Here is a 22,392-nt window from a genome sequence, read left to right as displayed (position 1 = left end):
ATTATTTAAAGACAAGATCCACACTTTTTGTGCTCCCATATTTACTTTTACTTGTATGCTATCATAATAAAAATAAATTCTCATTTTTACTTGTCTACTATATTAAATTAAGGAAAATATTTTTTTTTCTATTTTACTTTTATTATTAACTACTTATTTTTTAAGATTTTAAAAAATATTATTATTATTATTATTATGAGTAAAATAGTAAAATGTACATTAAAAAGTATAAAGTGAAAAGTGAACAACTGGAGGGTACGTATCGCATGCGAAGTATTATTAATTAACAGAGATATATACATGAACTTAATTTGAATATAAACATAGTAATACATGTTGTGAATATGGTCCATCATTTCAAGGGCATAGCGACGTCTCTATCACAGATATTCCATATCTGGTGCAGCTGGGCAGTCAGCAAAAGAGTGAGTCACACTGACTGTAGTGTATGTATATGTAGTAGAGTAGTAGGCTTATTCAAGAAAAGGTAACGAACCACTGATCTGTGACAGCTCAAAACTACTTTCCCAATCCAAACAAAACCATACTCCCCCACCCCCCCACCATCACATTACCTCCCAAATACAGTACTTATCCCAAGTTTCAGTTACTTTTTCCCCTAACATATACCCCAAATCAGTTCATTTTCTTGATCCAAGATCTGTCCTTTTATGAATATCATACCTAAAAATTGAAAATTGGAAAGAAGTGAAACATAGCTATGAAGATTTGGTTTCTGGGTTTTGCTCATTATGCTTTCAAAACCTTAAAGTTTGGATCTTTTTGGTAAATACCAAAGTTTTAAGTTTGGTACTTTACTGTTTGCGACGTGGATGGAAGAGGAAATGAAGCTTGCAAATCTTTATAGTGAGGAAAAAAAGAACAATTTTTTATATTTAACTGATATTGGTATTAGTGAAAATGTATGTTTAGTTCTTGGGAGCTCTGAATTCGATAGATATATGTTTTCTTGTGCTTGATGCTGAGGATAGTGCCGTTTCGTTTTGGTAATTGGTTGTCTGCTTATTTGTTTCCACATCAAGAATCTTGATTTTTGGGACCATAGCTTTTAGTATTACCAAGAAAAAGAGAAAAAAGTTGTGGTTTTGATGCAAGTGTTTGAATTGTTGTGAAGAAGGGGGGAAGCTGTGAATCTTGTTTTGTTGATTACTCAATATTTTTGGGACCATTCCTTTTACTATTACCAAGAAAAAGTTGTGGTTTGATGCAAGTGTTTGTACTGTTGTGAAGAAGGGGGAAAGCTGTGAATCTTGATTACTCATATTTTGGAACTGTTGTGTAAAAGGGTGGATTATAAGAAAAAATAATGTCAATGTCCTGCAAGGATGGTAAGTCAGTTGATGATAATGGGAAGTATGTTCGGTATACACCTGAGCAGGTTGAAGCTCTTGAAAGGCTATATCATGAGTGTCCAAAACCCAGTTCAATGCGTCGCCAGCAGCTTATTCGTGAATGTCCTATTCTCTCTCACATTGAGCCTAGGCAAATCAAAGTTTGGTTTCAGAACAGAAGGTATTGCCTAATTAGTAAAAGTTTATATTTTATTCTTTGGTTAGTCCAGATAAATGATTCATATAGCTGACCCCAACTTGTTTTAGACCGAGGCATAGTTGTTGTTGTTGTATTTGTCCATTAGGTATTGCCTAATCGGCCAATGTGGTCAGTGAGGATAAATATAGCTGACCCTAACTTGTTTGGGACTGAGGCATAGTTGTTGTTGTACTAGCCGGGATAAAGGATTCATATTTCAGACTCCAACTGATCTGGAACTAAGACGTAGTTAATTGATTGATTCTTTCCTTTTTTGTTTGTTTGTTTTGAGGTATATAGATGCAGGGAAAAACAGAGGAAAGAGTCATCTAGACTTCAGGGTGTAAATAGGAAGCTGTCAGCAATGAACAAGCTATTAATGGAAGAAAACGATAGATTGCAGAAGCAAGTTTCTCAACTGGTATATGAAAATGGCTACTTCCGCAAGCAAACTCAAACTGTAAGTCTTTCCATTCAAACAAACAGCTATAGTTTTAAGGAATTATTATTATTAGCAGCTATTACTTAGTTAATTTAGGTAGTTGAGGATTAAAGTGTGGTTCTTGATTTGTAGACAAAGATTGCTTCAAAAGACACCAGTTGTGAATCAGTGGTAACGAGTGGTCAACACCACTTGACACCTCAGCATCCTCCAAGAGATGCTAGTCCTGCAGGGTTAGTGGGATTATGGTTGTTGTGTCCTTTTCTTATCTTGTTTTTGATGTTTGTGGGTGGCTTGTGCCAATTTTCTTGCTTTTTGTGTTTTTTCCAGGCTTTTGTCCATTGCAGAAGAGACTTTAACAGAGTTTCTATCAAAGGCTACTGGAACTGCTGTTGAGTGGGTCCAAATGCCTGGAATGAAGGTATATCATAAATAAACTAATGGGTTAATTAATTTTGTAATTCTTTAAAGAGTCTTTTCCCTACTATCACGTGATTGAAGAAGAATTCATGCAGCTAATCTGTTCCAGTCAATATTATGTAACTGAAATCAGCAAACCGTAATTTATTAGCATCAAATGCAAGAAATCAGATGCTTCTTTCTCTTCAATAATAATTTTGATGAACTACCAAGCAATTGCCAATTCCCTTGGCTAACAATATCAAGGTCATAGTACCTCCGACGATAATCTTCGACACAATAAAAGCTTGTGCTATGTCAAAATCTTATGGTTTGAAATGTACAATCCATGACTGAAATTTTCATGCGATTGGTATTCACCCTTGTCAACCTCTTTGCTTGTGAGGACCATATTAGTATCTTGAAACCTTTTCCCTGACTTTAATTGTTGCTGTATCACTAATAAGTTTGTCAATCTCTAATCATGCTCATCTTGATATGACTAGCCTGGTCCGGATTCCATTGGAATCATTGCTATTTCTCATGGTTGCACTGGCATGGCAGCAAGAGCTTGTGGCCTGGTTGGTTTAGATCCCACGAGGGTAAGTTGGTTATCTATTCTCAGGTCTTCCTTGGAATAATGAATCGAAATTGATCGGCTAAGCTCCCTCTAGGTTGCTGAAATCCTTAAGGATCCCCCTTCATGGTATCGTGACTGCCGAGCTGTTGAAGTTCTAAATATGCTGCCAACTGCCAATGGTGGAACCATTGAACTTCTCTACATGCAGGTAGGTGACTGTTACCTGTAAAGTCTGCTACTATTTCCTTCAGTTCCTTTATGCAATCTTGATGATCTTATGGACGCTCCGTACTGTTTAGCTTTATGCACCAACAACATTGGCACCTCCTCGTGACTTCTGGCTGTTACGCTACTCTACTGTTATGGATGATGGCAGCCTCGTGGTATGAGATTTCTTTTTTCTAGTAATTTTCTTGAATCAAGGAATTTGAAATTGCCAAGTTTCCATATCATATGCAGAATCACTTTTATGATGTTTATGAGCATCACACTATGTACCAGCAGAAATGCTTATGTTTTCCTTAAAATGCTCGAGTATGTCTCCACTATAAGCCGAATAAAACTTCTTCTTGGTCAAACCTTTACACTTTGTTAGATGTGTCTATACCTACAACTAGATTCATGTATTCCACATGCATCATGAACCAATATCTCATTCAATGAAATGCATAGGTTTGTGAAAGGTCACTGGGAAATACTCAAAATGGTCCAAGTATGCCACCAGTTCCGAATTTTGTGAGAGCAGAAATGCTGCCTAGTGGATACCTGATTCGGCCTTGTGAGGGTGGCGGCTCTATTGTCCATATTGTAGATCATATGGACTTGGAGGTAAAGGTGTCATCTATTATGTCTTAATTTATGTATCCTTCACAATTACTTGGTTATGCCATTATATAGATTTGGTATTAACATTGCCAGGCATGGAGTGTGCCAGAGGTGTTGCGTCCACTATATGAGTCATCGGCAGTGCTTGCTCAGAAGACGTCAATGGCAGTAAGAGTTTTAATCAATTCTGGTGCAACCTGTCATGTTACTATATTTGTACTCTGGTCACTCAATGTCATTTTCTTCCTTCCCTTGTACTTCTAGGCACTACGCCAACTGAGGCAGATAACTCTGGAAGCTTCACAGCCTAATGTCACTAACTGGGGCAGAAGACCAGCAGCTCTACGGGCATTGAGCAAGAAGTTGAGCAGGTTTGGATATACTAGCTTCTGATGAGTTCTCTTTCTGTTTCGATCAAGTTAGTTACTATTATTTGAATTATTTTGGCAGAGGTTTCAATGAGGCTCTAAATGGTTTCTCCAGTGAGGGCTGGTCTATGCTGGATAATGATGGAATGGATGATGTTACCATCCTTGTTAACTCTTCTCCCGACAAGTTCATGGGTTTAAACCTTTCTTTTGCTGATGAATTTACATCTCTAAGCAATGCAGTTTTGTGTGCAAAAGCATCGATGCTTCTACAGGTCAGCTCAGTCAATTTTCATCCGGAAGCTATACAATAGAATTACAGCCTTTCTTGTTTCTACAAATGGATGAATAACTGATAAGCCATATTTCTCAAACTCACTTTATTCTCTAACTGGTCAAATGCATTGATTAAATTCTGAGAGTATGACTTTTTTTCCAAGATAATAAACAGTATTGATGAGAATAGTCAAGTAAATTGGATCACTCGGTCTTTCTCTTCTCTTCTCTTCTCAATCTCTGTATTTGGGCTGCGGAGAGTTTGATTTTCATGGCAGGGATATAACTTAGAGTCTTAGACAACCAAATTAAAAGAAAAGGCCATTTTGGGAAGTTGATGGTGTATCTAGAATCTAGATTAACTTGGCTTTATTAAAACTCTTTTAGTTGTTCTCCTATGCAATGTAGATAAATACATTTTAGTGCTTTTAACCCCTTAGAAAATAAATATTGGTTTTGCAATGGCTTATGCTGATATGGTCGTCTTGTATAGTGCAAGATAGACCGCCCAAATTGTAGTTTTTTAACTGCTTGAAAAACGTGAAATGGTTAAATGGAGGGCTTGTTATCAGAGTTTGTATGATCTGCTATTACCAGTGATGTTGCTTGCTTTTCCCAATCATTTTCTTGACACAGTTCCTCCTCCTCCTCCTCCTCCTTATGTACTTTATCTTGACTTGACCATATTCTTATCTTGCTTTTTGACATCTTCCTGTTTCTGTTGTTCAGAGTGTGACTCCTGCAGTACTTCTCAGGTTTCTGCGAGAGCATCGATCAGAATGGGTAGACAACGATATTGATGCCTATGCAGCTGCAGCTGTTAAAGTTGGTCCTTGCAGCCTACCTGGGGCCCGTGTCTGTAACTTTGGGGGTCAAGTGATACTTCCGCTGGCACACACCGCTGAACATGAAGAGGCAAGTATTCTAGATCTTATTTAAATCAAGGCCAAATACCTAGACAGCCCCTTAAATTTGGCTCCAGTTTCCGTTTTAACACCTTAACTAAAGCTTGTACCTATTAAACACTTCAACGTCATATAAATTATGCCTATTGAACACGTCTGATGATGTGGCAAAAAGAGTGTGTCTCACCTCTCTTTAGACGCGTGAAGTAATACCAAAATCATATTTCTTTTCTTTTGTTTTATTTAAAAAAAGCATAGTTTTACATTCTTCTTCCTCCTCTCCGAGCCACCATCCCCGCCATCATTTCCTCACACTGACCAGAAAACTCCTTCACGCCACGAAAACACTGTGAAATTCAGCAGCGAGGGCTACGGATTAAATGCCCATTTCAGTAGTTCTAGTGAAAAAAATAAACTGCACCGTGAAATTCATTAATTAAATTGTGAGCAAATGGCCTGAGACAGTCAAAATGAACTGCACCGTGAAGCCTGAGACAGCAGAGATAGCAGTGGTGGCGGCAGCTGCAGTCGCCTCTTGACGGTGGCCTTTTTGGCTCGAGCTTTGCGGCTTCTTTTTTGGAGAATTTTTACCTTAATGGCTGTCTTCTTCCTCTTGAGATTCGTTCAATAGATTGGATCTCGGATTCTTCAGACGCCATGTTTGAATGCTTGGAAGTTTCTTTTAGATTGAAGTTTTAGGAATATGAGATTAACAGTATGATCATTTTGCTTCTCGGTTTAACTGGAGAAGATAGTGTCCATGGCGGCTATTGGTGGGAGGCAATAGAACCGGCGGGGAAATGCGGAGAAGACGATGAATTGTTGGGGAATTTATGTATAAAATAAATCTTTTTTGTTTTCAAAACTTCTTTTTTACTATTTGGGCCCAAATGCCACGTGTCTCCCTTTTATTTATCATTTTGCCAAGTCATTCATGTGTGAATTACACACACCTTATTGTTTTTACTGGTTATGAGTAAAGTGTTCAATAGACTCACTTTATATAATATTAAAGTGTTCAATAGGAAAAGCGCTAAGTTAAAGTGTCAAAATGAAACTGGAGCCAAGTTTAAGGGGCCGTATACCTATTTGGCCTTAAAATCAATGTTGGCATTCCTAAAACTGGTCTTTTCTGTCTTCTTTTGATACTATGGGATGAATTCCTCATCAATAATGTGGATCACAAACTCCTTTATGCTCAGTAGTTGCTGGAGGTCATTAAGTTGGAAGGAGTTTGCCATTCTCCAGAAGATGTAATAATGCAAAGAGATATGTTTCTATTGCAAGTAAGTTCTATTTTCTGCACATGCAATTTGTTCCTTTGTACAGAATTTTAACTGGATCTAACAATACTTTTACCTCTATCTAAGAGACAGACTTACACAAGATTGTGCGCTTCTTAACTTGATGGTTTCAGAAGCCTCTGTTGTTACTCTGGCTCTGGACAACCATTCAGGACCAAAAAGAAAATACACTATAGATAGCATATGTTACTATGCTGTTCTCCTGAGCTTTTAAAACATGAAAGTTAACATCATCTTTAGTATCACAAGTCTGCTCATATCCAAGTGTTGAGCATATGGATTCTTGATAGCTACGTTATGATGCTGCAAGATTTGACTGAATTGATCTGTTGGTCAAACTTGCATAGGCCATAGGATGCTGAATATGCTGGGTTAAATTGCCTGTTTCTGACTCTAAACATGGTTTTCAACTCCTCATCTTCTGTGCTTTTGGCAGATGTGCAGTGGAATGGATGAAAATGCTGTTGGCACCTGTGCCGAACTTATATTTGCTCCTATTGATGCCTCGTTTGCTGATGATGCACCGCTCCTTCCTTCTGGGTTTCGCATCATTCCTCTGGACTCTGCTAAGGTTAGAAAGTTCATCCCTTACATCACTTCTTTTTTTCGCTGTTTCCTTCTTTGTTTGTTATCCTCTCGAGTAGTTTGAGAATATGCAATTTCATGCAGGAAGCCTCCAGTCCTAATCGTACCCTTGATCTTACTTCTGCTCTTGAGATTGGGCCAGCAGAAAGTAAAGTTGCTAATGACCTTAAGTCTACTGGTGTCGCGTCAAAATCTATAATGACAATTGCTTTTCAATTTGCATTTGAAAGTCACATGCAAGAGAATGTTGCATCAATGGCTCGAAAGTATGTTCGAAGCTTTATTTCATCTGTTCAGAGAGTTGCATTAGCACTTTCTCCATCTCACTTTGGTTCCCTGGGAGGTCTTCGTCTGCCTCTGGGGACTCCTGAAGCGCATACACTAGCTCGGTGGATCTGCCAAAGTTACAGGTGTGTGGCATATGCTTTCACATTGCCTGAAATATTACTTTGTGATTTTCTAAGCCCAATCCTAGAGACACACATGGTTCGTTGACAGCCTATGTTGGTTTAGATGTATAATGGTCATGTAAGTATACATCTTTTCTTGCTATTAATAATCCATACGAGCTGTTCCCATTCAATGTATCACATGGTTTGTTGACGACCTATATTGGCTTAGTCGTACAATTGTCATTTTGGAATATGTCTTGTCTTTCTGCCGTCAATCAACCATTCAATCTGTTCCAGTTAATTGCTCTTACCTTCTTTTATTGTTGAAATGTGTTTGCTTGCCTCTAAAACAAGAGAGATTTGGGTACTCCTTGTTTTTAAGTTTGATTTCTTTTTCGTTTTTTTTTTCTGCAAGTGCTGATGTGCAAATGATGTTTGCTTGTTTCCAATTAAAAGTCTTTTTCTAATGCATCTTTGTCCTCCATTAATCAAGTGTTTGACTCTATTCGCTCTTTGTTACAAGGCATTATTTGGGTGTGGAGCTTCCGAAATTGAGTGGTGAAGGAAGTGAATCAGTCCTCGAAAGCCTATGGCAGCACTCAGATGCTATTATCTGCTGCTCTGCAAAGGTTTGCTTTTTAAACCTTCTTCCACTCCAGTCCTTTCTCATCCTCGGGTATACAGAACCTTCATAAAAGAAACCTCTAATTTAACTATTGTTAGTTCTGTAAATTTTCTATATGCAATACAATGCACTTTCCGCAGCTAGAAGTGAGAAATCTAGATTGTGACTTGGGCTTTTAACTCCAATGGTGCTATTTGTTTCACCTGCTAGCAATTTTTGGATCTTTTGGGCATGTGGATGCTGAAATTAAATATTTATACAGGCTTTGCCAGTTTTCACATTTGCAAACCAGGCTGGTCTTGACATGCTCGAGACAACGTTGGTTGCACTTCAAGATATTTCTTTGGAGAAAATATTTGATGAACATGGAAGGAAAAACCTCTGCTCTGAGTTCCCACAGATTATGCAACAGGTTTGTTACTAACTCCTTCATAGGAATCTATATTGAATTAATGAGGCAGTGATTGGATGCTCTTGTAGCTACTGTCTGCTATTACAGTTGCTATTAGACGCTTGATCCGAGCACATGCTGAAGCTTAAAGTTACAAAAGTTCACAAGGTTAATTACAGAACAAAGTAATCTCCATCTTCTTTGAGAGACCGGGAGTGTTCTAACAACAACTATGCCTTGGTCCGATAATATGAATTCTCATTGACCATGTTTTTGCATTTGAATCACGTTCGACAATGATTCTCTATTTAAACTCACCTCAGACAAATATTGAACAAAATAAAAAGTACTAGAAGTTCTATATATTTTCTAAAAGACTCTTGGAAAGCGTAGGACCTAAACTGAACATACTAATATGACTAAAATGGTCTCTATGGAACCATGAGGTCTCAGGTTCAATTTCTAGCGGAGACAATAAATACTAGGTGATTCTTTCATCTATTCAAGCCTTGGTGGATAGAGTTACCTGGTACCTATAGCTGGTGGGAGATAACAAGTATCCCGTGAAGTTAGTCAAGGTGTGCACCAAGGGCGGATTTAGGGGGGCGGAAGGGGGTTCACCCGAACCCTCTTCGCCGAAAAATTACACTGTATATACAAGGCAAAATCTATTTTTTACTTCTATATATTAAGTTTTGAACTCCCTTAACACAACCCAAAAGTGTAGCTTAGTGGTCAAGGGGGTTCAAAACCTTCCTAAGGTCATAGGTTCAATTCCCACTAGTTATAATTTTTTGTTTTTGAACCCCCTTCGTAGAGATCCTGCCTCCGTCACTGGTGTGCACAAGTTGGCTCGGACACCACGGTTATTAAAAAAAAAAATATCCTTTTCTTCGGTTGAGCCATTCTTTTCATTTAGTTTGCATGGATTCTATGAGATTGTAGGTCTTTCAAGATAACTTCCATATGATCGGGAGTTTTCCAAGTATGTTGTAAATTTTGCTTCCTAGAGTTACACGTATAGTACTAACCATTGTGCGTACATCTGCTGACAGGGTTTTGCGTGTCTCCGAGGTGGAATCTGTTTGTCGAGCATGGGTAGGCCGGTTTCTTATGAGAAAGCTGTGGCTTGGAAGGTTCTGAATGAAGAAGATAATGCTCATTGTATGAGCTTTATGTTTGTGAACTGGTCGTTTGTCTAAATATGTTATTGAGGTATCAGTAAAACTTAAAACAACAATCTGTCCCTCTGTAGGAAAGGAACAAACCATTTTGAAATTGTGCTTTTGTTGCTACTCAGAAAATTTAGGCTGCTCAGTACATTGAATGAGTTAAGTTGATGAATCAAGGCTCAAGCCAATGCTAAAACTGCAAATCTTTTTCCTTTTCAGCCAATACTGCCTAAACAAAATGTCTGGCCTATACATCACTTTAAAAAAGTGCAAAGGAAAATCATGAGAAGGTACTCCGATCCTCGAGTTAAAATAAGCAATACCCCTTTTTTATCCTTTTATTAACGTTTTTGTTCTACTCCTAATTATATATTACTACTATTCTTAGTATTCTTTTTGGAGAAACTTGAGAAATAAAAATAGCAATCTATAGGATAGGAGTTTAATACTACTAATTGACTACTTCTCTGTACCATCTGTGCCCCCATTTGAAGCTTTTGGGATTACATTTTCTATTGTGTCTCACAATTTGTTAGTCAAAACCAACTTTGTTTGTAACAATGACCATCACTACTTCAAGCAGGGTAAAGTTCTATTTGCACTTGGTTTCACTTTATTAATTAGTTGATTTAACTCCAAAGGAATTAGTTAACTTAATGCAACACTGAATGAAATTTTTTGGTAAAAAATTATATAGAAATTAAGACTAGTTATAGTCTACAAGTAAATCCAACATTCAATAATAATAATTAAGTAGTTTATTCCTGAGTAATAAAGAAAGTATAAGTAGCACGTGCATATAGATGATAAAATGAGAGGTCTCTTGAGAGGGGTTAGTCATGTGGTACATTGACTTGGCCTCATTTGTTTGCACTTAATGGAGGTCTTGAATCCTAATCATTCAGATCTCAGACATTAAGTGCGTTTGTTTTTAAACTTTGAATCTTAATTATTCAGATCTTAATCATTAAGTGTGTTTGTTTTTTTTACTTCACAACCATTTAATGGGTCTGAATAGGTCTGTATGATTAAGATCTATAACAGAGACTTAATTTTATTAAGATGTTATCACATATTCATTATTAACTGCCGCCACCGCCTACCATTATCAACTATCACCTGCCACCATCACCAAACTCAACCACCACCACCACCCCCACCACCACCACGCCACCATCATCCTCAATCATAGCCGCCACCATTATCGACCATCACCATCCACTATCCCCACCACTTCGCCCACCATCATTCTCACCCAAAATCAATACTCATCCACCTCAACTACCACAACTGACCACCCCATCACCATCAACAACCACAGCCGGAACTGCCCATCATTATAACCTACCACCACCCACCCACCACCTTCCTCAGTCACAACTACTACCACCACCCGCCATTATTAACTATCACCACCCACCACCACCATCCTCAATCATAATCGCCATCACTACCAAACACTACTAGTTACTAGCATGAACCACCATTATCAACCAAAACTACCACCAACCGCCGCCTCTAGTCGGCATTCACCCATTAGCCATCACCACCAACACTATCATATTTTAGAAAACTATGTATTTTATTGATAGAATATTAGATTAGTTAGTATTTCATTCGAATTTTATGTTTATTAATTTTCAAATAAAGATAAATTTTATACATTCAGATGTTAAAAATCAAACAGTCTTAATTATTTAGTATTCAGATCTTAATACACATCTTAATGTATTCAGATTTGTATTAAGATTCAGATGTCTTAATCTTAATACATATCTTGATATTCAGATGTGTATTCAGATTCAGACGTCTTAATCTTAAAAAAAACAAATGAGGCCCAAATGCATCGGGCGTAGGTATGAAATTATGGTGAATGAAGATGTTAAAAGAGGACGGTGTTAAACTTAAAATCACATCGAAGTAAATTGTCAGGAAAAACGTATAAATTGTTTGGCTCAATGCGAACTTAGCTAAAATAGGAAAGAATGGAAGGAAAAGATCCATATGTATAGGTGATATATCTACTAGTTGGGAATAAATTTTAGACTTTCTAGAGAACTTCTATTATTATTATTATTATTATTATTATTATTATAAAACTTATTTTTTGCTTTTATTTTATGTATGATGATAACATTAGTTGAGCTAATGGAGAACTGAAAATTCACATAGTCGAACCCAACTTTTTTTGAACTGAGCCATAGTTATTATTTTAATTTAACAATACCTGCAAATTATATTTTAATTAATTATGATTAAGTGATAAAATATAAAAGAAAGTGATACATGTCGAGGAAATGATCTCCTAGCTATGACCAATTACAATTTAAATAAGAAAAAAAATCATGTTTATTTTATTACTGATTTTGTTAAAATTTTATCGATTTCTAATAAAAAATTATATTACTAAAATAACATTATTTATAATAGATCACAAAACTTTATCTCCTATCTTATGGCATAGTAATGCAACTACTCCATATAAGTTTTGTCATTTTTTCTTAAATTTTTTGTAAATGGGATTTGTCGTCTTTGCTTTTACTTTTCTCTTCTTTTCTTGTAGGAGTGGAGGATTGCTAAAATATTCAAAAGGTCACTTGACTTTTGGGAGCCAAAGAATTCAAAGGGAGCACCATAGTCTCTTTTTGAGAAATTTAATAACAAGAAATGTAAGGCAGATCTAGAAATAGATATGTTGATTAGTGCAGTATATATATATATATATATATATTGAGCACTTCTCTTGCCCACATCCATGGGAAAAAAAACAATCTAAAAAATAAATAAAAAGAGTACTACTCTGGCCTACATCCTCTTTTCAAAAATATTTATTTTTGTAAACTCATTTTTCCAATTTTGTTTCTTTGCTTTTGGAGTTATAATGTCTAACACAATCTAAAGAAGTCTGGCATTTTGTAATTATTCAAAACCTAATTCCTCAAGAAAAATTTGTTTGCACAACTGCACTAAATAACTATAAATAAAGTTGCCATCACGCACAATCAATTTATTTTATTCTTTTACTCGTCTTTTCCACTAAACGTAATGATTGCAATTTCGTGCTAACTTTATGTATTTTAAGGTTAACAAATAACAATTCCGGTTAGCTAATTCAACATGATAGAATGAGGAGTAGAGTTATCCAATGTAAATTTAAATTAATCGAGCAACCAAATTTTATATACCAAATAGGAATAAAGAAGAAGAGGAAATAAGAAATATTCAGACCAAAAGCTGATATAGATGTTATGGCTAGAATTTTCTTTCCGAATTTTGCTTACATCTTATAACTATAAATTAAATCATCTCCGTAAAGGAGCCAAATGAAACCAAAGTTTCATGTTCGATTTTGAATTAGAAACGTTAAAGATAATGAAGACTATAACCCTTAATCTTCCAAACTAACAATGCGAGTTTGATTTCCGCTATCCGCTCTATATTTATTTACTTTAAATATTTTAACCTATTCATCAAATTGAATTAACCCTTTTAACGGCTCTAGTGATGAGTGGTTAAAAAGCAGTGTTAGTGGTAGATAAGAGAAGTTGCTTTAACTAAAAGGTGGTACAACATGATGTTTCAGCTTTATTTATTTCATTAGCTCTTTGCCAAGATAGCAACAAATGGCGAAACTATGTCAAAATGGTTTGAGATGTAACATATATAAATGGTGTTTGGATTAGCTTACTTCTTAAATTGGATTTTTTTTTCTTCCGGAATTCAAAACCTAATTATAACTGTTTGGTTTTCAAAAAGTTTTTGTTTTTGGAAATATTAAAAACATATCTTCATTTTTTGCCTCAAAGACTTTTTCTACAGCAAAGTCAAAGCTTAATTCAAGGCAGGCCTCTAAAAATGCATTACTTAGTTGTGACTTGTGATTAAGTAATAAAATACTTTCCTAGGTGAATTAGTGTACGTACATTTAGTTTCCTTTCCTTTTCTTTTTTTTGTTTTCGCAGGTGGAACTTATCGGTTTTGCTTTATTTTTCTCTTCTTTCTTGTGTGAGTAGAGGAGTGGCGGAATATTCAAAAGGTTACTTGAATTTTGGAAGCCAAATGAATTAAGAATATATACTATAATAAAGTACTTTCTTCGTTCCAATTTATATGACGGTGTTAGAATTTTAAGAGCCAAATAAGTTATATTTGTTAACCGTAATTTTTTCATATATCTTTAAAATATTATGGATTATGAATACTTTTTATAGTTTCCAAAAATATATATTTTATTTTGAAAAAATTTAATGTTTCTATATTCAATTAAAATTAAGAAGTTTGAATCTCAAAAAAAAAAAAAAAAATATCATATAAATTAAAATGGAGGTATGTCAGTATTTTTGTTGAACAACTTCAGAAGAATATAAAAAAAACAGAAGAAGATATTTTATTAGTGCAAATCTATAGGAGTACAATAATTGAGCACTTCCCTGTACCACATCTTCCTAAATCCAAGGCCTGCAAACTTTTTTTCCCTTCTTTTAGAGAGTCGCTTTCACTTTTTAATTTTTATAAGTTTTTCTTGTTGGGGAGAAGTCTTAACATATTGTTATTCAAAACCTAATTCCCCAAGGAAACCTTTGTGGGCCAATACAATGAACACACCTGTAATTACATGGGAAATAATCATAAATAAAGTAAGTTGGCGTCATTTACCATTAATTTTTTTTCTTCTAGTCGTCATTACCAACTTTGCCATTATAAAAAGTACTATATGGATCATCGTTCATTTTCTAACTATATATGATATACGTGATATTAAATTTTATTGAGTTCAATAAGATCCTTGCACGAGTACGAAGAGACATAAAATCTAGTTAAGTGTACGGTATGCATTTTCTATATGAACAAAGGATAACTTATTATAAATTATATAACGAATATATCAATATCTTTGTGAATTATTTTGCATAGAGCACATCATTTGCCTGGTGGACTATACTGGATATATAACTTAGCCTATAAGAAATCATTAGAATTTTATTCTTTTTTTTTTGGGGCACGATTTTCAGAAATTCCAAGTATTAAAGACGAGAAATGTAAAAAGTTTGGAGGAGTAAGCGAAACGTATTAATATAGTGTCAGACTTTACTTTAGGAAAAGGACATAACACGAAGAAATTATTGAACTTGAACAAAACAATGGACAGGTTCGACGTGGCCTCATATTTGCTTCAGAAAATCTAATTCACCTTTAGTTTTACATGTCAATCAGTAAGAATGGGGCCAATGATTAGAGCCCCTCTGCTCAATCATATTCAAGATTGAAGTGTTATTTTTAATTCCTGACTTTATCCCATTTTTATCTGGTATTTATCTAATCTCAATTTCTTTTAAATATATACTATATAAAGTAAGTATTAAGTTAACATTTTACGAAACATAATCACTTAACTAATGAAAATGATGTACCATACAAACTACTAACACGAGTATATAGAATTACATGCCCCATATCGTCTAGTTTTTGGGATGCCTTGTTAATTGCAACTGATCGTCCGTTATTTTGAATAGATTAATTGCTAATTATATTAAAAACCATTTGAATTTATTTCTAATTGGTTGTATTATAATAAAAATCAGTTCAAGCGTTTCTTCTTTGGAAGGGAAAAAAAACAAAGGAAAGATTAAAATTGAGTCTTGCTTCTCTAAACTGTAGAATAACAGTTCAATGAATAGACTACCGTTCAATTCTCTATCCCATGCATGAATTCTTTAGACCATATGACAACTTTTTGAACGTTAAATATGAAGCCCGTTACGAAACTTAGCTCAAAGTAATAATATAGAATAATAAAATAGACAATAATGTAGAGAGGAAGAGAGGAGAGAATCTTATTTCTTCTATGTATTCAAGTGTATACAATGTGATGCCAAAACCCTCTATTTATAGGATTACATAGAGGCATACAAAAGAATGCCATAAACATGCCATTAAATATTTGAGATCATGGAGGAAGATCATGGGGAGGTTATGGAGGTGTGGGAGTTACAACTATAATGGTGAGAAGTAGTGGGAGTTATCTACATAATGGAGAAGAGTAGTGGGAGTAACTTCTTTAGGAGTTATAAACATTCACTACAAAATAATATTTCATAACACTCCCCCTTGGATGTCTATAGATAATGTGCCTCGTTAAAACCTTACTAAGAAAAAACCCTGTGGGAAAAAATCTTAGTGAAGGAAAAGAGTACACATATCTTGTAATACGCATTATTTGCTGCCTCATTAAAAACCTTGCCAGAAAAACCCAGTGGGATAAAATCTTAGCTAAGGAAAAAAGAGTACATCGCGTATTTGCCTCCCCCTGATGAAAACATCACTTTATTCTTCGGAGACGACGAATTCCAAGCTTGTATAACAACTTCTCTAATATTGAGATCCGCAATGTCTTGTGAAGAAGTTTGTCAAATTATCACTTGAACAAATTTGTTGAAGAACTTTGGTGAATGTGCTTTATTTTGTCTCCTTCGATAGTCCTTCTTTCAATTGATATAAGCAAACAACATTATCTTTAGTATTATTGGAATCTTCTCTTTCTTTAATATATGCCAATGTGAATTCTCAATCAATTTTCACATCATAATTGAACCGGGATGGTCAATCGGTCATGCCAACTAATATTTATTTCAATAAACCTCTAGTTTACTTATGGCATGTGATTCCATCACGATGCTTATACATCTGTAGTACAAATAGAAGAAAAATCGGGTAACCTTTCATATTTACCCGGTATGAATATAGTAATATGAATATATTCAATCTTCCTTTCATTTATAGTCTCAATATGCCAACCACTTTGGCTAATACATTTGAAACTCAAAAAGTTTCTTTTGAGACTTACTACCACCAATGCCATGAATAATTTTGTTAATTCGGGTAGTAACAAATTCGATCTTTCGGACCTCTCAATAATTTTGTACTACAAGATCTTTTATACCACCATCCAAGTGGTGAATTTTTCTTCCACAGAGAAAATTATCTTATCATAATAATTGTCATGGTCAAAATCATCATAAGCAAAATCTTTTCTTACTTTAATTTTGCCTTTAATAACTTTTTATAAGGCGTGACAAAATATTTTCGGCTTACCACATGTACACGACCAATGACATATTCGTGTAACCACATAGTAGTGTTTATGATCTTTCTTTTTCTCAAACCTCCCGTAGAGGTGAGTTATAGTATTTATTCAATCATGCATTGCACGTCTTTGTTCATTACTTTTAGCACATATTGCCACATTCATCTTCATGAATGGGTCTGCATTCTCAATGCTTATCACAAGTCACATTCTCTTCAAGGAATGAATCATAATTAGCGACGTGCTTTGTTATTTTTCCACACCAATTTGATGGTAAACATTGCCTTCACATTTTGAAGGACTATTTTGAGAACCCTTATTGTTCTCATTTTACAATTACCATAATGATGACTATTATTATTTGATCTTTGCAACGCCCACGTTTATTGGTCAACAACTTGTCTTCATTTAGACTTATTATGCGCCGCTATCACATTCTCTTCAAGAATGGAGCAAATCAAGTGGGACATTTCATGCCTTTTCATGAAAGATACATTATTTTTCTTTCATTATATAATCAATATGGTGCATTAGGGCTCAAACCCAATGCCTTACCCATATAAAGGCATGTTAGACAATAATGAGTTGGGACTCGAGGTCAACTCTTATCATTATGGTGCACCAGGACTCGAACCTGATGTCTTACCCCCATGGTGCGGTGGAACTTAAAACCTACCGTCTTATCCTTAACCTTCGGCATAATAGGCCATAATGCATCACCCTTGAGCCTTTAATCACGGGGAGCCTTAAATAACATTTCCATCAATTGCCAAGAAAATAACTGCCCATGGACATGTATAATACACATGCAAATCAAAAGATTGGCTGCAATAGTACAGAAATTTAAGTCAACATTCATATTACAATCATCTAATGTGAAAAAGAAAAAATGTAAGATCCCACTTGGCAGAAGAAATATCATGGCAAAATAAACAATTAAATAATTTTGAGATTAGTAAAGCTAAAATATGGATGAACTAGAAGGATGTAAACATATCTTGTATTAGTATCTATTCCAGTGGCTTCCATCAACTGTCAGACTTCTATTTTTATTTTGTTTGATAGCCACTAATTGTGGTATAAGGATAGTGCACAATATATGCCTTTACGGAGGTGTACAAAAATGAGAGCATATTTAGTTGGAGATTCGTGCTGATAACGTGTTACGAAACTTAGCTCAAAGTAACAATATAGAACAACAAAATAGACAACAATGTAGAGAGGAAGAGAGGAGAGAATCTTATTTCTTCTATGTATTCAAGTGTATACAATGTGATGCCAAAACCCTCTATTTATAGGATTACATAGAGGCATACAAAAGAATGCCATAAACATGACATTAAACATTTAAGATCATGGAGGAAGATCATGTGGAGGTTATGGAGGTGTGGGAGTTACAACTATAATGGTGAGAAATAGTGGGAGTTATCTACATAATGGAGAATAGTAGTGGGAGTAACTTCTTTGGAAGTTATAGACATCCACTACAAAATAATATTTCATAACAAAGCCCTTATATTACAGGTTGGCCAAATTATAAACTCATGCCCATTTCTTACAATTTTCAATAAAATCTAATCATTAAAACCCACAACATTCACCGAAAACTGAATTGTTTTGTTTGGAAGTCGGAACCAGAGTTGTGAAATTATAAATATAATCAATAAGGAAATCCAATGATCATTAACTAGTTCGTTTCACTAATTAAAGCCACAAACATAACGAGATGGCGCGTGAAGCATGTTAAACGTTTGAAAAGTTAGTTCATAAGTTGACAAGTGTTACCAACTTTGATCATTTTCATACTTTCACCAAATCTTTTACCTGAAGTTTTGGCTTTTTATAATTAATCACGGTGCATTACATGAATGATTAGAAGAAAAAAAGTTAGGGCAAGTTACTGTTGGGCTCATGCCCATGTTGTCCAGCCAAAGGCCCAATGGCCTAATCCTATTCTCTTTTGGTTTCCATTCTTATTTGGAATTGGATTCGATTTATTCCTATTTTGAGTGGGTTTTGGCTTTAAGAGAAAGCACCACTCATGATCTATAAATAGGACAACCTTGGAGAATTATTCTATGCTCATTGATACATGTCTTTGAAAGACTTAAGCACATAAGAGTGGTTTAGAGAGAGCTTTCATCAAGAGAGAAGAGAGAAGAAAAATTATTTGTTTTGCTGCAGATTTTTATTCCGACCAGCCAACTTCAAATCACGTTTGCCGATTCGTTAATCGTTGGATCGGGCTGATATTTTGACTGAGTATTTGTAACATCTTGGTCTTGAATTTAAACGGTGGAGATCGGATTTGGAGGTTCGTAGCATCTGATTTTGAGCCTCGAACAACAGCTTCGTTTTTGTGGATTATACTCTTTCTTCAATTGATTAGTTGTTGCTCTTGTTGCTATTGTTGCTCCGTGTTTGGCCCTTGTTGTGTAGCCAATTTGGAGAACTTTTGTAACTCTCTTATTGTTATAGTGGAGCTTTTTGGATCTTTGTGATCCCGTGGTTTTTACCTTCGATTTGAAAGGTTTTCCACGTTAAAATTTGGTGTTCTTTATCTTTTATATTTTCGGGTTTGCCTCTTCCGCAACATAACAGTGATATCAGAGCCTTGGTTATTTATTCGAGTTGTTACGGAATGGAGGCGAATATGAGCAAGATGATATGTTTAAATGGGAGAAATTATAATGTTTGGAGAAGCAAGAAGAAAGACTTGTTGTTCGTGAAGAAGATGCATCTACCCGTTTTTTCAGCTCATAAACCCGAGAGTATATCCGATGAAGATTGGGATTTCGAGCACCAACAAGTATGTGGATATATACGGCAATGGGTTGAAGATAATGTTCGCAACCATATTGTGAACGAGATACATGCGAGATCATTGTGGGAAAAGCTAGAGACTCTTTATGCTTCAAAAACCGGGAACAACAAATTGTTTCTGCTAAAGCAATTGATGACATTTAAATACAAGGAAGGCAACCCTATCCTTGATCACATAAATAATTTTCAGGACGTCCTTGATCAGCTATCTGGAATGGGAGTTAATATTGATGATGAGATACAAGGACTTTGGCTTCTTAATACTCTGCCAGACTCTTGGGAAACTCTTCGTGTTTCTTTGACAAATTCAGCTCCTGGAGGTAAGGTGACCATGGAATACGCCAAGAGTGGTGTGTTGAACGAGGAAGTAAGGAAAAAATCTAAGGGTTCGTTCTCACAAGCAGATATCTTGGTTACAGAAGATCGGGGGAGAGATAGAACAAGAGGCTCAAGGAATAGAGGTAAAAGTAGAAGTAAGTCAAGGTCCAAATACTATAATATTACATGCAACCACTGTGGCAAGAAAGGACACATCAAAAGGTTTTGCCGCAAGTTGAATCAAGACACTAGAGAAGAAAAGAAAGTTGAAAATAACGAGAACAATGTTGCTGCTATTGTTCGAGATGACCTTCTTTTTGCTTATGATGAAAATGTCATCAATTTGGTATCCCATGAGACGAGCTGGATAGTAGATTCTGGAGCTACCTCACATGTCACACCAAGAAAAGATTTTTTTCTCATGTTATACTCATGTTGATTCTGGAGTGTTAAAGATGGGCAATGCCAGTGAAGTTAAGGTGTTTGGTGTTGGCGCAGTTTGTTTTAAAATTAATAATGGTTCAACGTTAGTTCTTCAAGATGTCAAGCATGCTCCAGACTTTCCTTTCAATTTGATCTCCACAGGAAGATTAGACGATGAAGTTTACCATAATGCTCTCTTTAATGGCCAATGGAAGCTCACCAAGGGCTCGTTAGTAGTGGCTCGAGGAGTCAAGTCTGGTCAATTATATGTGACACAAGGCTCTATTCTTAATGACTCCATAAATCTAGTGGAAAGTGATACTTTATCAGAATTGTGGCACCGAAGACTGAGTCATATGAGCGAGAGGGGGATTACGTGTTTGGCTAAGAAAAGTTTGCTTTCTAGAGTGAAACAAGCAAAGCTGAAAAGGTGTATCCATTGTTTAGCTGGCAAACAGAAAAGGGTTTCCTTTCATAGCCATCCTCCCTCAAGAAAGCCCGATTTATTGGAGCTAGTACACTCTGATTTGTGTGGTCCTTTTGAAGTAAATTCAAAAGGTGGTGCACTTTACTTTATGACCTTCATTGATGATCATTCTCGTAAGCTCTGGGTGTATCGTTTGAAATATAAAGATCAAACACTTAGCGTGTTTAAGGAATTTCAGGCCTTAGCTGAGAGACAGACGGGGAAGAAATTAAAATGTATTCGCACTGACAATGGTGGTGAATATTGTGGTCCCTTTGATAACTATTGCAAGGAAAAAGGAATTCGTCATCAGAAAACTCCGCCCAAGACACCTCAATTGAATGGTTTGGCAGAGAGGATGAATAGAACTCTAGTTGAGAGAGTTAGATGCTTACTTTCAGAGGCTAAACTTCCAAATACATTTTGGCGGAAGCACTTAACACTGTTGCCTATGTTATCAATTTGTCTCCTGCAGTTGCTTTGGATGGTGATGTCCCAGACAGAGTTTGGTTTGCCAAAGATGTTTCTTATGATCACCTGAGAGTTTTTGGGTGTAAAGCTTGTGTTCATGTTCCTAAAGATGAGAGATCGAAACTGGATGTCAATACTAAACAGTGCATCTTTATCGGTTATGGTCAAGATGAGTTTGGATATCATTTTTATGATCCAGTTGACAATAAAATTATTAGAAGTCGTGATGCAATATTCTTTGAAGACCAAACTATTGAAGATATTGACAAAGCTGAGAAGATAGATTCTCAGAGTAATGAGAGCTTAGCTGATATTGATCAAGTTTCAATTGCTAAGGCACCTATTGCACATGAAGGAACCCAAGACAATGATGGAGATAGTGATCAAGATCAAAATGATCATCATGGTATAGATGTTATGGATGCTCCAGTTGATGAAGTTGTGGTTGATCAGCAACCAATTTCTGCACAGGTAACTACTTCGAATGCTCCTGAAACCTCTCTTAGAAGATCTACAAGGGAGAAGCAAAAATCCACCCGCTATCCTCCTGATGAGTATGTACTTTTGACTGACATGGGAGAACCTGAGAATCATGATGAAGCCATGCAAGACAATCACAAAGATCATTGGATCGAAGCGATGGAAGATGAGATGAAGTCACTCCATGAGAATGACACATATGAGTTAGTGAAATTGCCGAAAGGTAAGAGAGCTTTATCTAACAAATGGATATTCAGAATAAAGCAAGATAACCATACCTCTACGCCTAGATACAAGGCGAGGTTAGTTGTTAAAGGTTTTGGCCAGAAGAAGGGAGTTGACTTTGATGAAATTTTCTCTCCTGTTGTGAAGATGTCTTCTATTCGTGTGGTTCTAGGCTTAGCCGCAAGTCTAGATTTTGAGGTTGAGCAGATGGATGTCAAGACTGCTTTTCTTCATGGTGATTTAGATGAGGAGATTTATATGGAGCAACCTGAGGGTTTTGTAACTAA

The 22,392-nt window shown here is 35.7% G+C and overlaps 1 protein-coding gene across 1 annotated transcript; it reads left to right on the top strand.

Annotated features, from left to right (window-relative positions):
* Positions 1–362: 362 nt before the first annotated feature.
* LOC109216342 (homeobox-leucine zipper protein ATHB-15-like) lies at positions 363–10,033 on the top strand. Its single transcript, XM_019380484.1, has 18 exons — positions 363–1,533; positions 1,852–2,011; positions 2,126–2,226; positions 2,324–2,414; positions 2,899–2,994; positions 3,067–3,180; positions 3,272–3,355; positions 3,645–3,800; positions 3,891–3,965; positions 4,062–4,168; positions 4,248–4,440; positions 5,171–5,356; positions 6,552–6,632; positions 7,087–7,221; positions 7,320–7,645; positions 8,151–8,256; positions 8,515–8,664; positions 9,699–10,033. The coding sequence occupies exons 1-18, from the start codon at positions 1,328–1,330 to the stop codon at positions 9,843–9,845; spliced, it is 2,514 nt and encodes an 837-aa protein (XP_019236029.1). The 5' UTR covers positions 363–1,327; the 3' UTR covers positions 9,846–10,033.
* The last annotated feature ends 12,359 nt before the right edge of the window (positions 10,034–22,392 follow it).

Source organism: Nicotiana attenuata, unplaced genomic scaffold, assembly GCF_001879085.1.
Source record: "Nicotiana attenuata strain UT unplaced genomic scaffold, NIATTr2, whole genome shotgun sequence".
Classification (NCBI taxonomy): domain Eukaryota; kingdom Viridiplantae; phylum Streptophyta; class Magnoliopsida; order Solanales; family Solanaceae; genus Nicotiana; species Nicotiana attenuata.
This window is presented reverse-complemented; position numbering and strand designations above follow the sequence as displayed.

What these genes read in the sequence shown, in the direction of transcription:
- LOC109216342 (XM_019380484.1), top strand. Translation starts at nt 1,328, where the DNA reads ATGTCAATGTCCTGCAAGGATGGTAAGTCAGTTGATGATAATGGGAAG. An exon ending in AGAGATGCTAGTCCTGCAGG is followed by an intron (nt 2,227 to 2,323) that starts GTTAGTGGGATT and finishes TGTTTTTTCCAG; the next exon opens with GCTTTTGTCCATTGCAGAAG. An exon ending in TTGGTTTAGATCCCACGAGG is followed by an intron (nt 2,995 to 3,066) that starts GTAAGTTGGTTA and finishes AGCTCCCTCTAG; the next exon opens with GTTGCTGAAATCCTTAAGGA.